This window comes from Rhamphochromis longiceps, linkage group LG8, assembly GCF_057381845.1.
Source record: "Rhamphochromis longiceps isolate RC_006_pf linkage group LG8, R_longiceps_female_GT1.1, whole genome shotgun sequence".
NCBI classification, from domain to species: domain Eukaryota; kingdom Metazoa; phylum Chordata; class Actinopteri; order Cichliformes; family Cichlidae; genus Rhamphochromis; species Rhamphochromis longiceps.
Genome location: NC_140564.1, coordinates 30874964 through 30891019, shown reverse-complemented (window position 1 = coordinate 30891019; position 16056 = coordinate 30874964). Strand labels below are relative to the sequence as shown.

The 16056-nt window shown below is 41.5% G+C and overlaps 1 protein-coding gene across 4 annotated transcripts in view; it reads left to right on the top strand.

Moving 5' to 3' along the window:
• The window catches only part of skap1 (src kinase associated phosphoprotein 1), a 41704-nt gene that overhangs the window by 21649 nt on the left and 3999 nt on the right, over positions 1-16056 (top strand). For all 4 annotated transcript variants that reach the window (XM_085417005.1, XM_085417004.1, XM_085417003.1 and 1 more), the window contains 6 exons: positions 105-188; positions 283-407; positions 1967-2030; positions 3456-3644; positions 11285-11338; positions 11442-11551. In XM_085417005.1, the coding sequence (XP_085273131.1) occupies positions 105-188; positions 283-407; positions 1967-2030; positions 3456-3644; positions 11285-11338; positions 11442-11551 (626 nt within the window). The remainder of the gene's footprint in view (positions 1-104; positions 189-282; positions 408-1966; positions 2031-3455; positions 3645-11284; positions 11339-11441; positions 11552-16056) is intronic.

The window sequence follows — 16056 nt, the reverse complement described above, 5'->3', positions numbered from 1 at the left end:
TATTAACAGTCTCTCTTTCATTTGTCCCGCTTTTTGATCTGTTTACACACAGAGAATTGGTTTCCTGTGAATAATTTCCTTTTTTTGCTTTGTTTTTTCGTTAGACCACAGCTTCTTTGGACCAGAGTGGCAGAAGAGATGGTGCATCCTGAACAATTCGATATTCTACTACTTTGGGAGTGAAAAAGGTTTGTTTTCAAATGCCACCATGTGGAAACATCGCAGCTGCATAATTTTAAATTGGATTTCATCCCACTGCGTGTTCTCCTCTCCCCCCTACAGATAAACAGCAGAAGGGTTCATTTTATATCAATGACTACACTGTACAGATGGTGACCAACCTGAGAAAAGACTCCAAAAGAAAAGCCTGTTTTGAGCTCAGTGCTCCCGGAAAACGGCCCTTCCAGGTCTGTATTATCTCTGTATTATTATTATTAAAGAAATAAACTCCAGTAAAATCATGTCTTATTAAGAGCTGACATGATTTCTTCTGGCAGTTCTTCACTCGTCTTCTAGGGCTCAGAAAAAAAAAAAATTATATATACTATAGTTTGATGGAGTCCTGCAACGATTTTGCAAAGGTTTTTGTAGGCCAATCCAAAAATTTGCATTGCCCTGGTTCCTTAGACAATAGGCTGGTTGGATTTTAACATTAGTTTTTTGGATTATTTCAGAATTTCAGTGGGAAAGAAAAAGCTTATATAAATAAGCTTAAATAAAGCTTTATGTCACCACCATCCTTTGTCCAGGATATCCACTCCTCCTCTGCACATGGCCAAACCAGCTGGTTTTAACCATCTAACCATCAACCATCATGTAACCTGTTTAAAAGACCCCATTGACTTTTGAGTTCAGGAAACTTGAAGAGCAAAATGTTAATGTAATTTCTGGGTCTTAGGATTCATTCTTTTGGCACTTTATCGAGACTTTTGGGGATTGTAAAAGGGTGCTTAAACATATTTGGTCTCTGAATTAAAACTAAACTGCAGTAAAAATACATTTTACTGAAATGATATCGTCAGAGCATACTTAGTCCCCCACAAACTTCTGAAAAGTTTATTTTTCTCCTGTAAAATGTCACTGTGCGTCACATTGTCTGTGCCTATAAAAGGTTGACATTCATCCTCTCACGCACACTAAGACCACTAAAACAATCGGTGAGACCCATGAGGGCAGGTATCGAGCTGCTGACCCTGTAATTATTGGGCATCCCACTCCACCATCAAAGTCACAGCTGCCTCAAACATTATCAGATTATCTAGACTAATACAATTTTGCTTTTTTTTGCTTTTTTATTGTTGTATCCCTGGTTCTGTTTATTAGGTTTTTATTGTAATCCTCAGGTCTTGATTTTCCTTCTTCTGCCTCCTATATTCCCATCGGTCTCATCATCTCTACATCTCTTTCAGTTTATTTCCTGTTTTATTTTGAAGGTTAGATATTCAGGTGATTTTCTGTAGTTTTACTTCCTTCCTTTGTTCTTTTTCCTGCTCTCGTTAGTGTCTGATTACCTGTTTCTTATTACCCTTCTCTCCTTGTGTCTAGTCTGTCTTTAAAGTCTTACGTTTTCTTATTTGAAGATTTAAACTATTTAGTTTTTTTTAACCTCTTATTATCGTACAGACCTCTAAGTTTCTAAGTTTGAATTGAAGAATGTCGCCCCAGCTTCAGCCTGGTTTTCAGTCTGTGTTTGGGTTGAATGTGTTTTTTGTGACATTTATAAACTAAAGATGTAGTTTGATAAATGTACACGTGGAATGCGTTTTTGTTTTCCAAGTCATTTAATTTTTAGTTAGATTCAGATATTTTTTTTAACATTTCACAGCTATTTTAAAAAGAGCAATATCTGTTCTTTCTTTTTCTCTCCTCTTATATGGCTAGAAATAAAAATGAATAAAAATCCAGGCACATAAATGCACGTTTAAATTATAATCACAGTATTATTATTGCCGCTCTCTCCTTCCAGTTCACTGCCAGCAGCCCTCAAGAGGCCAGAGAATGGGTGGACCAAATCAATTTTGTACTTAGAGGTAAGCCAGCTTCTCTCTCTCTTTTTCTTTTTTCTTTATTTTACTTTTTCTGACTTATTGCATATGACTCATTATGGAAAACCACTCCCTGCCTTGTTTTCCTCCTTTCTCTCTGCACTGTTCAATGATAGCCCATTCTTAAGACAAATATATATTGTTATATATAAATAAAATTGACTTGGCTTTTTAAAAGTCACATAGGTTAAGTGGAAAATACAGTTAAAGCAGTATAAATGTTCTAAAAAATGTTCTTTTGTACTAAAGTTTTCTTGTGTTTTCGAGGGGCAGAAAGGTCAGAAGTGCAAGGGAGTTCTTTGTCATCTCTGACTCATACGAAAACCGCCCCATCCATCACTAACTACACAGCTGAACACAAGAGTCCTGAATCACCTCATTCGACATGTCACCCACCATGTCATGTGCACCATCGTGTAGCTCTGGTTCTCCTCCACTCCTCCCCTAACCCTCCTACCGAATTCCAACTTACAGGAAATTGATTGGTAGATGTTCTGGTTATCCTCCAGTGACATTGATTTCTGCTTGGCTGCTGGTGTACGGCAGAGGACCTGATACCCTGTGTTGCAATGGCCAGTCGCCTGCAATGAGACAGCTCCTCCATCTGAGCGAGCAGTCGTGCCTCGTCTACGCTAAAATGGGCTCGGGCCGGGCCACTGATTTGCGGGAAGTAACGGACACTCGGCAGTTTGTCTTACTTCCTCCCACCCCCCACGCCTTTTTTTTTTTTACTACAAAAAAAACAGAGCATGCAAATGATTATTTATCCTCTTCACCTTCAAATTCATCTGAGTGCATCGGCACGCTTTCCAGAACGTTTTGCCTTAAATGCAAGGACAGAGAAAGAGAGAGAGAGGGGGCGTATGAGATGCAACAAAAGATGCAGTTAGATGGGATGCGTCTTCATCTGTAGGACGACCCAGAATGAATATGATAAACAGATGGTAAGCAGGAACCACAGGGATGATGTGAGAGGGAGAGGCTTCTTATTGGATTGTGGAAAATTATAAAGTGAAAATCAACAACAACCGATAACGTATTAACATCTGCTAGATCTGACCTTTCAAATGTGCTTTCCCCTTTGTGTTTTATCCTTTTCCTCTAGGTCTGAGCTGTCAGACAAAATGGAAATTATAACCGCTTTTTTTCTCTGGCGTTTTAACAATAATTTATTGCTTAGTTGAAAACAATATAAAGGCTAACAGCTAATGAGCATGATAACGGTTTGCAGCATGTTTCGGGGGCACCAGTGTTTGTCACCGCTGCTGTTTGGCACGTGTCTCGGCCCCGTTGTGCAGCGAGGACGTGGCGGACATTTCTCTTACTTTAGCCCTTAATGCATGTCTCTGTCTTTTGTGCCACGCTGTGACGCTAACACTTTCTATCACATTGTTTCCCCTTCCCTCGTAGATCTCAGCTCCAACTTCATCCCCGTCGATGACGAGGAGGAGGACGAGGATACCTACGATGACATCGAGGGGGTGGCCAACGAAACCCCAACTCGGCCGACCCTGGCCTCCCGGGGAGGAGGAGTAGGCAGAGGACAGGAGATAGAGGAGGAGGATGACGAGGAAGAAGATATCTACGAGGAGCTGCCAGGTATGAGGATGTGGTTGGACACACACTTGCGCAGATAAATAAACAGAGAAGTGACGCACACACACAACCCCTCATGATACTCAGTCAGACAGACGCTCAAACCCTGGGGGATTTTTGCAACATGAAATATCTGCCATCTTTCCCTGCTGCGAAATTTGTGTTGCCAGGTTCCTCCAGACTGATCGCTCATTTTAAATCAAGCAACACTAATAAGCTTGTCAGCACCGGGGTGGCTGCTGCAGGACAGGAAGAGGAAGATTCACTTACACCTACTCCAAATCTGCTCCCTCCTTATCTCTCTGAACAAGTTATGTTGTTGAAATCAGCGAGAGCTGGCTAGTTTCGCTCCGTCATAGACCGTCCAATTAGCTAATGTTGCCAGGCAACAAATGGCCCACAGTTCAATCCACTAAGCAAGAGTTTTGGCTAAAATTGCCTGGCAACAGCAATTTAGATGAAAGGAAGTAAAAACTGCATCTCGCAGAGCTTAAAATAGATCTGAAGCTCTTAATGTCACATCTTTAATAGAAATTAGAGTTTGACCGACGAGACCCCATGACTGTGTGTGTGTGTGAGTGTGTGTGTGAGAGACAGTCCCATGGCTACAAGATCCCAAGAAGGACAAAAGGGGGTGATCCGATCTTCTCAGGGCCGTCGTCCATCACTCGTTCTATTAGATAAGATACATCAAGATTCAGTTTCACTCAGTGAGTACATTACCTTTGCCAAAATCACTGGTGAGAGGGGAATCAGTCTTCAAACTGTCACGCCGGCGTTCAGAGCCATCTGGGAAGAGGTACCGACCCTGACCACAGATGGCATATCGAGTGACGGGCTCTTTCGTTCACTTTCTCACCCCTTCGCTTATCAGTCATGCTGCACCTCCCTCTGCTCGGCTTTTACACAGTGATTACAGACTGTTCAATAATTCAATTTGGGAGTAATTTTCACTGATCAGCTGCCATGTTTGCATTTAGGAACCTTTCTATCTCTGCAAATAGAAGCATTTATTCCATTTGTAATTAGTAAAAAATGTCTTCATATAGCACACGTTTACTTTTAGGTTTTTTTCCCCCTGACCTTAAAATAAACAAATTATTGTGACACTTGTGAAAGCTGTGTATGATTTAAAAATAGTGCTGTTTAATAGTAAATTAAAGCAACTATCTAAAACAGAACAACAAAACATTACAGCTTAGAAATAACATGATAGAGGGTTAAGAGTGATAAAAATTACGGTAAAACCACAGTAATAACCTAGCTTGGTATCATCAACAGATAATATGAAACTGAAATCTATATTTCGGGATAAAAGCAGGCAAAAACAAAAGGAGGGTGAAAACTGCCTCTGCATAATGGCATGAATTAAGTCCCTGCATCCAGAAAGATCTGTATCTGGATTAGTTTCTGACGTTGGATGCATTTGTGAGGGCATGGCCCCAAATTTCCATTTTCTTTACAACCACATCCAAATCTGGATTCCCACTGACTCTAGAAGTTAATCATTAACTTCATAATTTCTCAGTTGAGCAAAGACCCACCTCAAATCCTCTCCAAGTAGTCCTACTAAAAACAAACAAACAGAACAAACAGAAACAATCTCACAACCTCCTTCCTGAATGTAATAATAAGGAAACACATTTAAGGATGGCTTAATAATAATTTAATGATCCAGTTTTGTTACCAGTCTTGTATATTAAATGTAATATTTGATTAATCCATGCTTTACCCTTTGTTACATACAGACTAATACAGCTAGATGTAGCTTTTGTTAATATGATGCTATTACCTGATTATTACTGATATTACTATGATATGGAAACACTTGTGGGTTGTACTGATTATTCATGGGTCACTTGCTTTAGTATTATTGTAGGCTCTTTACCTTACAAGATAAAGCACCTTGAGGCAGCTACATAAATAAAACTGAATCCAACTGAATTAACCTTGGTGGCATGCATTCCTCGTGCGCCATACTCATCGATGCGCTCGGGTTCGATACTGTCTGCCCACCTTCCTGTCATCTCTTACTGCCTAATAAAAGCAAAAAAGCCAGAGATGATTCTAAAAAATATATAATTTTATTCATTTCTAGTCACGTTATTTGTTCTAATATGGCCAGGGCTGCAGCTCCAGCAGATGGAGGCATGGTTCTCCTTTTGTGTGATGAAAGTTATTAAACGACATAAAACCAGCGCTGTTCTGCTGCACTTTGGTTTAGAAAATGCCGTCTGCGACCGAATAAACTGATGTATAACCACTCAACCTGAGCAACATGTAACCACCAGCCGGTTTTCGTGGTGCTAATGTTAGCAGCAGGAAAGAAAGGAAAGAGGTCTGAACACGTTTCAGCTCCAGTTTTGTAATCTAATTCTTAAAATGTTTATTCAGAGGCAGCTTTTGGATCTGTAGGCTCTTCAGACTTGTCTGTGCAGACCTGACAAGAGACTTGACAAGTTTTGCCTAGATATACTCGCATGCTTGCTGTAGTAGTAACCTCAGTTTTTTTAATGTTTTATGATTGCTATGCTAGCTGATTATTTTAATTCTATTCTATTCTATTTATATAGCGCCAAATCACCACAACAGTTGCCTCGAGGTGGTTCACATTGCAAGGTAAAGACCCTAAAATAGTTACAATAGATTAGTAACCTTTTAGTGACTTTAACCAGGAAGAGAGAGGAAGAACGTCCTGTGAGAGTGTCCTGGGTGGAGAGGATAAACTGTCTCCTGTAGGGCAGGAGAGAAAAGGCGCTCCTGGAGAAAGCCCTGTTAGTGCTAACCGCTGAGCCACCAGGCTCCCAGCTGTCACCGGTGTCGTAACATGGTACTACCGATGAAGTTTTAAAAGGGACCTCCACTCGTGTTCTTAAATTGGAATGCAAAGGAAGTCTCACAATGTCTTATTTGATAGTTTCCTTCTGATGTGTTTCGAGTGCTGACGGCAGTGAAGTTTGCAAACTTGCAAAATGACATCCGTGACTGCAGCATCCATTTTTAGGCGATGTCAGTTTTGTCGCAGCAAAACTCAGTTGCAGGCAGAATGCAGAGCAGCGGCTGGTATTGGCTCTGATGCTGATGACTGATTTTATTGACTGGAAAATTAAATCACTTTGATATAGAAACCGTTGGCCCATAGCGGTGGCCTCTCGATGGAACGATGCTCGCAGTCGAAGAGCACCAAACAAATGTTTGGACCCGCTGCGAGCACATTTAAAATCTCATTTTTTTATCTTTTGGATCATTTGGTGTAGGAACAAAGTGCCGCAGTTTGTACTTTTTTAAATTTATTATTATTATTTTTTTTTAAGAAAGCTGTGATTATCTGTTTGAAGAAAGAAAGCAACGGGGAAAGACAAAGGCATCCCTCATGTATACATAAACTAAACTTTTTACATTCAAGCTGGACACATGGTGTGTGTCTGTTTGTGTATGTGTATGCATGTGTGTGTGTGGTTCGTGTTTCCTGCTCTTCCTGGAAGCAGAGGTGCAGCCTGTGCTGGAAGGTGGATAGTGTTGCTGGGTTGTGGCGTTGCTGTCAGCTGGTTTGTGTGGAGGATGGATGTGGGAGACAGAGGGCAGGCATATCACCGTGTCACCTCTCAGACCACCGGGTGCCACGCCCCGCAGTCAATGACATGTCCGCCTCTGCGTGGCTTAAAAAAAACTCTTCTTCTTTAACATTTCCCGCCTGCGGTTTAATAGGCTGATCCTCACGCCAGAGTTCATCCTAGTTAAAGAAGAATTAACAGCTTGTGTCATGCTGAGATTCATCAGGGATTTGCAAATGATCCAGTTTATTAATTTTTCTGTTTGTCTGGCTCTATCATAATTTCTTTGCTGTTCATTTCTCGTTAACACGTGGGACAAATATAAATTATTTATAAACTATAGTTGTTAAAGTCAGGCCACCAGCAGGTAATGCCTTTTATTATTATTAAAAATTAAATGTATTTCTTTTAGACACTGATATTAAAATATTTAGGTTCTGGATAGGGCTGCACACTTTGTCGAATTTTTAATTTAAATATCAATTTTGGCTTCAAGCAATTAATAAAACAAGATGAGCAATATAAAATGTTTAACACGGATTCTTTGGTTTTGCCTTTCAGCACATCTGCCTCTGCAAAGACTTGGTTCAGTTTTGCATTAATTTATTTAGTTTTTGGTTGAAGTTAAAATTCAAGTGGCTGAGTGGGGTCAGTCATGTATTTTAATGCACTGTTGTGATGTTTTATTCATTTAAAATGTTTGCTACTGTAATTCTGTTGGGGGAAAACTCTGTAAAAAACCCAGGAGAAATAAAGACACAATGAGACAAAGTTACTTTCTTTATCAAACGTGTACACGGGTGAGCTGCTAAGAACAACTCACACCATGCACAGTGGCTTGGTAATTTTTATAGGCACAGAGCACAGAGACAGTGAGAACAGGATAACAAATAATAAACAGATAAAATAAAACAACTCCATATATGGTGCTAGTCTCGTCAGCAGAGAGCTAGGGAAGATAAAACAATCTAAAACAATATGTCCCAGAAACAAGATGTGTTTGCTGGGAAAGTCTAAAAAGATAATTCTAAACTAATCTAACCATAGGCAAAGGGCAGACAAAAGGCATCATAGAACATTTAAAAGAAGGTAAAGAAACATAGAATCATTTTTCCTGTAACATTCCCTCCTGTTTTAACTTATTTTAAATGTATACAACAATTGTCTGTGAAGGTTATTTATTAAGTATCTTAAGCAATTTTTTAATTTTCAAAATGTCAGCATAGCAGAAATGGAAGTCATTTGGTCTAAAGAATAAAACAAAAGAAAATAATAAAAAGAAAAACATAGTAAATGAAAATCATAGTAAATGAAATAACAAGTGGAATAAACAAGAAAAAATAATAAAACTAAAACTACAAAAAATAAAGGATAAAAACCTTATATTTTAAAACGAAAACTACAAAAAATAAAAGGATGAAAACTAAAATGAAAACTTTGTATTTAAAAATGATGAAAACCAAATATGTAAAATGAAAACTTCAAAAAATACAAGGGTGAAAACTTCAAAAAATAAAAGGATGAAAACCTGCATAACCTACTAATGTTTTAATCAGTGCGTGATCACTTGACAAGTCATTTTTAATCACCACGTCATTCATTAGCAGTTATTACAAGTTCTCCTCTAACAGAATTGCAACGGGATGCTGTTCTTCTTGAGGCATGGCAACATAAGCAGTCATTGTAGTTGTTATCATCTTTGAAATCATTACTCTTAGACATGGCGGTGTAGCTGCTCCAGATGTGTGGTCAGTGACATATTTCTGCAGAATGGTCAAATTCTGCAAAGCTTCATAAATGTCTCCGCTTACAAACTCCTCCTTGTGATGCTGTTAGCAGGTCTAGAGTCAGTCTGTTCTGCAGCACCATCGTTCTGATGGCCTGCTGTTCTCCTGCTAAGGCGGTTCCCAGGGTCTTAGTCAAGTTGATGTGTCGTAGCAGAGCATATCGGTTGATTTCCACGTGATCCCGCACCTCGGCAACTCCAATGCCGGGGATCAAGCTCTGTAAGAATTTCACTCCTCCTCAGATGCGAAACTCTGGTTTTACTAAACTGGCAGTTGAGTTCTATTCTTCTGACTGTTTATATTTTGTTTTCTTAAATCTCTCAGTTTACAGACACTGTTTTTGTCCGGCGTCTGGACTTTTCTTTTCTCACCACTGCTCGTCAGGAGTGAGTTTTAATTTCACTTGCTTGATTACCCATCTTATTTATGTATTTACTTATTTTTGTTTAAGTAATATATACACAATACAGCTGCTATCACCTTCGCTGGTATTAGAGACGAGAGTGGTTGCTCACACGCCCTTCTACTTTCGGACTATTTCCAAAAGCGGTGTGAACTTTACGAGACGGAACTCGACCGTTCTCTCAACTCACCAGCACGTCAGTGAACAGCAGTAAAAGAAAAAACACAGGAGGAGCAGCTCAGTCTCTTATTGGACCGTGAAAATTCAGCTTGCTCCGTTAATTAAAACAATACACACACATACATTCACATTCACACTTATTCGCGCGATCGGAACCCTTATCATAAGGGGAGCTGCCAGTCTTTCTGTAGACGAGCTACTTATTCCCTAGACCCAGCTGGGGGAGCTACCCAGAGCTCCAAACCTAACCCACAGAAGTGGGGAGCTTCCAGTCGACGAGCTCCAAGCTACCAGCCGACGAGCTACTTTAAACCCACAGAGGTGGGGAGCTTCCAGTCGCGACGAGCTACTTTCGCTATTTTAAATTCCCTGAATTTAAAATGCGCTTTTACGCAAGATTGTGTCAGTGTGTCTGTATCTACCTGGTCAGTGTCGCCGGGTCTGGTCCACCTCGATCGGGCCCCACCACCGTGGGTCGCTTTCTAGAACGTTGGCCAAGACTCGAATTTAACGCCCTTGGTCTTTGACCACACACCTAGTGTGTGGGCTGTCGACAGACGAACAACGTGGACTGGTCACGGAGATGGGACACGATGGAGGCGCTCCGGCTCCGAAGGACCAAGAAATGTTGGGGGAAAACTCTGTAAAAAACCCAGGAGAAATAAAGACACAATGAGACAAAGTTACTTTCTTTATCAAACGTGTACACGGGTGAGCTGCTAAGAACAACTCACACCATGCACAGTGGCTTGGTAATTTTTATAGGCACAGAGCACAGAGACAGTGAGAACAGGATAACAAATAATAAACAGATAAAATAAAACAACTCCATATATGGTGCTAGTCTCGTCAGCAGAGAGCTAGGGAAGATAAAACAATCTAAAACAATATGTCCCAGAAACAAGATGTGTTTGCTGGGAAAGTCTAAAAAGATAATTCTAAACTAATCTAACCATAGGCAAAGGGCAGACAAAAGGCATCATAGAACATTTAAAAGAAGGTAAAGAAACATAGAATCATTTTTCCTGTAACAAATTCTGTTAATCTACCTCTCCTGCTATTAATTATTTACAGTAATTTTTTAATGGAAGTTTCTGTTCTGGTGATTTTTAATATTATAAGCTTTGATTTTAGTGTAACTTTCCCCTGCACTGTCATGTTTTCCACGGCTAATGGCCTAGAACAAGATTCAGAGATAACCTGGAGTACTTGGGGTTTGACCAGCCAGTGCAGACATGCATGTGGACAGCCTTTCAGGGATATTAGGACAGTGTGTGTTTCAGCTAATAGATCCCATCCAAACCAGACAAATGTCACATACATACTTTGTTACATACAGACTAATACAGCCACATATAGCTTTTGTTAATATGACACTATTACCTGATTATTACTGATAATTAGATCCCATCTAAACGTGACATGAAGAGTAGGTGGAACTGCAATCTCTGAACTTCTTTCAGCAAAATAAAATCTTATAAAACACAATTAATTACATTCAATTTGTAAAATGTCTTTCATAGGTAAAGGAAGCCATACAGGTATAATATACACTAAAAAATAATGTCATATTTTTGTTACGTGAGGGTTAAAAAGACAAGTTTCTTCTTTGATGATTAAATCATGATTTGAGCATTGACCAAAGTAATTGTGATTATGAGTAATCCTACTTCTACACCTGTGATAAATACTCTTGTTCTTCCTTTTTTGTTTGTTTAGACGAAGAACTTGGAAATCCAGGTGATGAGAGCGACGAGAAGAGCAGCAAACAAGGTTTCCGCCTCCGTCTAGTAACTTATTTATTCCAGCCTAAAGTTTCCCTGCATCTACGTCCTGCTTTCTTCTATTTAAATGTGTTCCCTGTGCTTCCTTTCAGTTTGGTCCTCAGATTATTCCAACTACTACCAGGGTTTGTGGGATTGCCAGGGCGACGAGTCAGACGAACTGACCTTCGAGAGAGGAGATCTCATCTACATCATCAGCAAGGTCAGCATCGCCATCAGCACAAAATAATCCGAGGGCTTATTTAGGCTTTTTTCACAACTCTTTGTTTTTCCCCTCGATCGTCCCTAATGGAAATCCGTCCCCGATTGCACGCTTGACTCGTAGATATAATTACTGGACCAATTACAGTAGTTTAGGATAGGATGCAGTTGTGTAAAACGTGCAATTATTTAAGGGTTAAACAACATCAACTCCAGTAATCACCTCGTCCTCATTTACTTTCTGAACATGCTGATATCTCCAGCATCTAGATTTGTCCGTTAGCATCTTGGTGCAGCACCAACAGCGGTGCTGTCTGTTCGCGGGCCACTAGGGTGAAGTGCCATTCGGGTGCTGCGTAATGGTGCTGTTGTTCATTACGGCGCCTCTATCACAGGGGTTAATTGAGTAGGCAGCCATGCGAGGCTCTTCCTTTTCTGTCTGACGTGAAACTGCAGGTGAAGCCATCCTGCATCTCAGCTCTTTTCCTTCAATCTATTTCCTTGTGTTTTATGGCCATCGTGTAGTTACATGCGGAGTATCTACCAGGAAAAAGACATCCTACTGGAAATCGATGGCTTGTAATTTGGGTACTTTTACTCTGCTGCGTGCAGGGACTTGTCTCCACACTGTTGCTATTGGTTGGTTTCAAATTGAATCATCATGTTGTGTGTTTAGACTAAATTATCTGAAGAGGAGAGGCAGGAAGAAGGAACTCTTTTTTTTTTCTTTTGTAAGTAATTATGAGCTTAGAGATGAGGAAATTATGTATTTAGTGTCATGATTTCTTGCATCTTTAATCACCAGTAGATTGTGGTGAATTTTGAGTATTTGTCCTTTTTTGGTTAACAACAGTTTCAGTGCAACAATCCTTTCAAAGAGGTCAGGGTTTTGGATTTTGATGTATGAATTGTGTCAGCTTGTGTTGAAGGAATGTGAGCCTCCTCTTTATAACAACAGATAAAGCACAGGTGAAAAATGCCCCTCGCAGAAGATGGACTTGTAATTGCAGTTCTTTTGGCAGTGGCAGATTAATGAGATGCCAGGCTCGTCTGTCTGCGTGTGCTGCTTGATAGGGGGAAATGTCAAAACAGCCACATCAATTTTTCACAGCGATGACAAAAGCACTGTACTCGGGGAGACAAAGGGGTCCTGGCTCTGGGCTTCAGATCCGCCTCAGATGGCCTCGGCCCCACTCGCCGTTATTACTTTTCACTGTATGCATCAGATTACTGCCTCGCCAAAGACCTTAAAGGCAAACTAAGTCCAGGTTGGAGGCAGGAGTTTGCTGTTGTATCTCACAATCTTAATGACAGAGATTACTCTTGTTTTGTCAAACTGGACGCTGGAGTCATAACAAGGTGACAGACCACGAGAGAGCGCCCTAACTGCCTCCTAATAGACTTCAAGCGAGCATTGTAAATTATTTAAAGGTGATGCCCGCACGACTTCCGAATGTTTGGTTTACTGTGACGACACGACTCCACCCGTGTCCCATTCTGCGTCCTAATAGCATCACATTCACCTCATGAATAGCATTATTTGGATTATAGCCTGTAATCGCCTATTCATTTTAATGAGCCCTCGGGGAGGGCTTCCCTGTGCCTTCTGTATGTACACGCAGACCCCCAGCGGCATTCAGTTTTACGGGGGGAATTCCTAAGGACCCTGACCTCGATGAGTGAAATACGGGCCCTTGGCTAGAACTCAAGCCCGTCGCTTAACGGGGGACCCAGGCACACGAAATGGCCGTAATAAAACCAGGGCCCATAAATTCTCTCAGAGGGTGGGAGGCCTGGTTGTCTGTGCTGTTATGTCAACACTGACCATAATTACAAGGTAATAAGGACACACTCTAAGTGCTAAATCAATGGTGCTAACAAACTGTTATTTTTAAAGCTGCGATGTGATTGACTGCTGAAGTGCAGAATGGGATAGCCACAGGCGTGGTGTCATATGGCTGTGAACTGAGGAGAACATGCCGATTGTATAAAAGGCCCTCATCCATCATTATTGATCTCTCACTTACTGTAAAGTGGGAGCATTTTTACTGTATTTGTGTTTTTCCTCCCTCTTGTGTGTTGCTCTGTGTGTGTGTGTGTATCACTGACAAAGTAAATAAATTAGAAACCTCACAACTCATATGAATCCCATTAGTTCAACAGAATTAATCTCGCAGACCGTGCCGCCTGGTTTCAGCGATGCCTAACTCTGCCCTCCGCCGATGCTCAGCCCGCTGAAACATGAGGTAGAAACGCACGCTGAAATCCATCATGTGATTTTTTTTTTTTTTTTTGCTCTGGCATTTCATTTCTGAGAGCTTGCATTTTTCTGATGCACATTATGGCTTTACGCTGGCATTTTAGTGTGTGATGACAAATACAGGTGAGCGCAGTTCTTTTTTTTTTGCAGTATCACACTCTCCAATTTTAGATTTAAATTGCAAAGATGTTTCAGCCACATCAGGAGCGCTGTAACGGCATCATCGCCTCGCCGGCGTCATGCAAAGGGATATTATTTGTAGTAGGATTTAAAATGTGTTAAATTTATTGTTCCACTTCCCGCTGACACATGTAGTACCTGTAGTGCTTTGTCTCTAAAGCCATAAGGTGCATTCTTGCCCTCTAATTTATGGATCCACAATCAAAAGACGTGGGCTCTACAGGTCAGCTGTCACATTCCTGTATTCCCACAGGCACTCATGGAGAACGGCGGGATGGAGTGGGAAGAGATTTATGGCACAAACCCATCCAGGGTCCTTAAAACTCTGGCAAGTGCTGCCCCTGCTGCTGCTGCTGCCGCCGCCACCACCACCTCTCTTCCTCCATCCCGTCCAACCAAAATCCAGAGAGAGGGCGGCCGGCCAGCCAATCCGGTGCGGCTCCCAAAGAAAAGCGTCACTGCACATTTGGCCAAAGTGTTCAGCTTGTTAGAGACAATGAGAACGTGGACACCACTGACACCTTGTGGTGGTTTTTAATCGCTTTTTTTAAATGAAAACTTTTACAACCACTGAAAGCTGATTTACGTCCTTATAGATGTACTTGTTGAGGGGTATAATTGCGTAAAACTCAAACTCGGATATTCACAATTTAAATTATATATTCCATGTTGTGTCCTTGCTAGCCGGGACAGTTTTTCGTCATGTTGCCTTCATGTTCTCTTTTGGCCCTCTGCGTGCAGGCCACACCAACTGAAAGCAAGTGAAGAAAAGGAAAAGTGGTCAAATAATCAGATGGGAAAAGTCAAGCCAGGGAGACAAAGAGGAGGGGATCCCTTTATTCTTTTGTGTGAACCCTGTCCACCGCCCCCCCTCTCTCTTTCTCCTTTTCGCTGTCACACAGCCATTTAAAGACCCCTAGCTGCTATTGTGGCCATAGACACCAAGACGCTATAGACAGGCAGAGACATCCTATTTACCACCCAAAGTAGCAGGGGGTGAGTCTGGGGTTTGGGGTCATGCAGGAGGCAGCGGTCATCCCCCGGTCAACTACAGTAGGTCATTATTCAGCCCAAGCCAATAGCCCAGAACAGCGTCCGAGCAGCCCACCCCCCAATCCATTCTGCTTAATTATTATAAATGAGGGGCGGCGTAAACAGCCATCATTACAGACACTCAGTGGCATACACAAATCCACTTTAAATTGCTATTAAGTTAAGGAGCTATCTGTAATCCCAGGCGTGCATTAGAAAGGAGCGAGTAGGTTTTCTTTTTATTAAATCTCATCGTCCCTGAGATATTTTCAAACGTTCTCATGCTCTGTCATGTTTCCAATTTGAAGCCAATGCGCTGATTTAATTAAAAGCCCACTTGGAAAAAAATGGACACCAAGTAGCCATTTCCATCTCTGGTTAAGCCGAGTTATCATCCGTGTTTCCGAGTAGATTTCGACCTCCCCACCCCATCAAAATAAAGAGAAGATCCTTCTACCCTGAAGTTTCAGGTGTTATCAGTTGTGAAGTGTACCTGTGTGAGCGGCGAGGAGGGCTTGCTAACCTGATAACAGGTTACAGATGGTGTGCTTGTGCCTGGCTGAGGTGTCCATGTTTCTTTATTAGGGTCAGCAGTGATGGAAGAACTGCAGAGAGCTGCAGTGCATGTGGAGGAGAGCGGGGAATAAAAACAGAGAGGATGCAGGCGGAAAGGTTGCTACAGGAGAGACGTGGAAGAGAGGAAAAAGAGGAGGTGGAGGAGGGGGTTGGAAATGGGGAAGGAGGGAGGGAGGGAGAGATTGTAACACCCAGGCGGCGGGTTCAGCGGCAGGGCAATGAGAGACTTCCTGCGCTCCATCATGCCCAAGGCCTGCCTCAGTCAGCTGGTGGCCGAGGAAAGATGCCTCATGTGTCAGGCTTATTAGCACTCCCCCTAGTTTGTATGCATTTGGGATTGCACGAGTGTGTGTGTGTGTGTGTGTGTGTTTCATGTGTGTGAGGAAAACATGTGGTCAGGATCCGTGCAGATTTTTACACGTGAAAAAGGTGATTTTTTTCTTACCTGACACGAATAT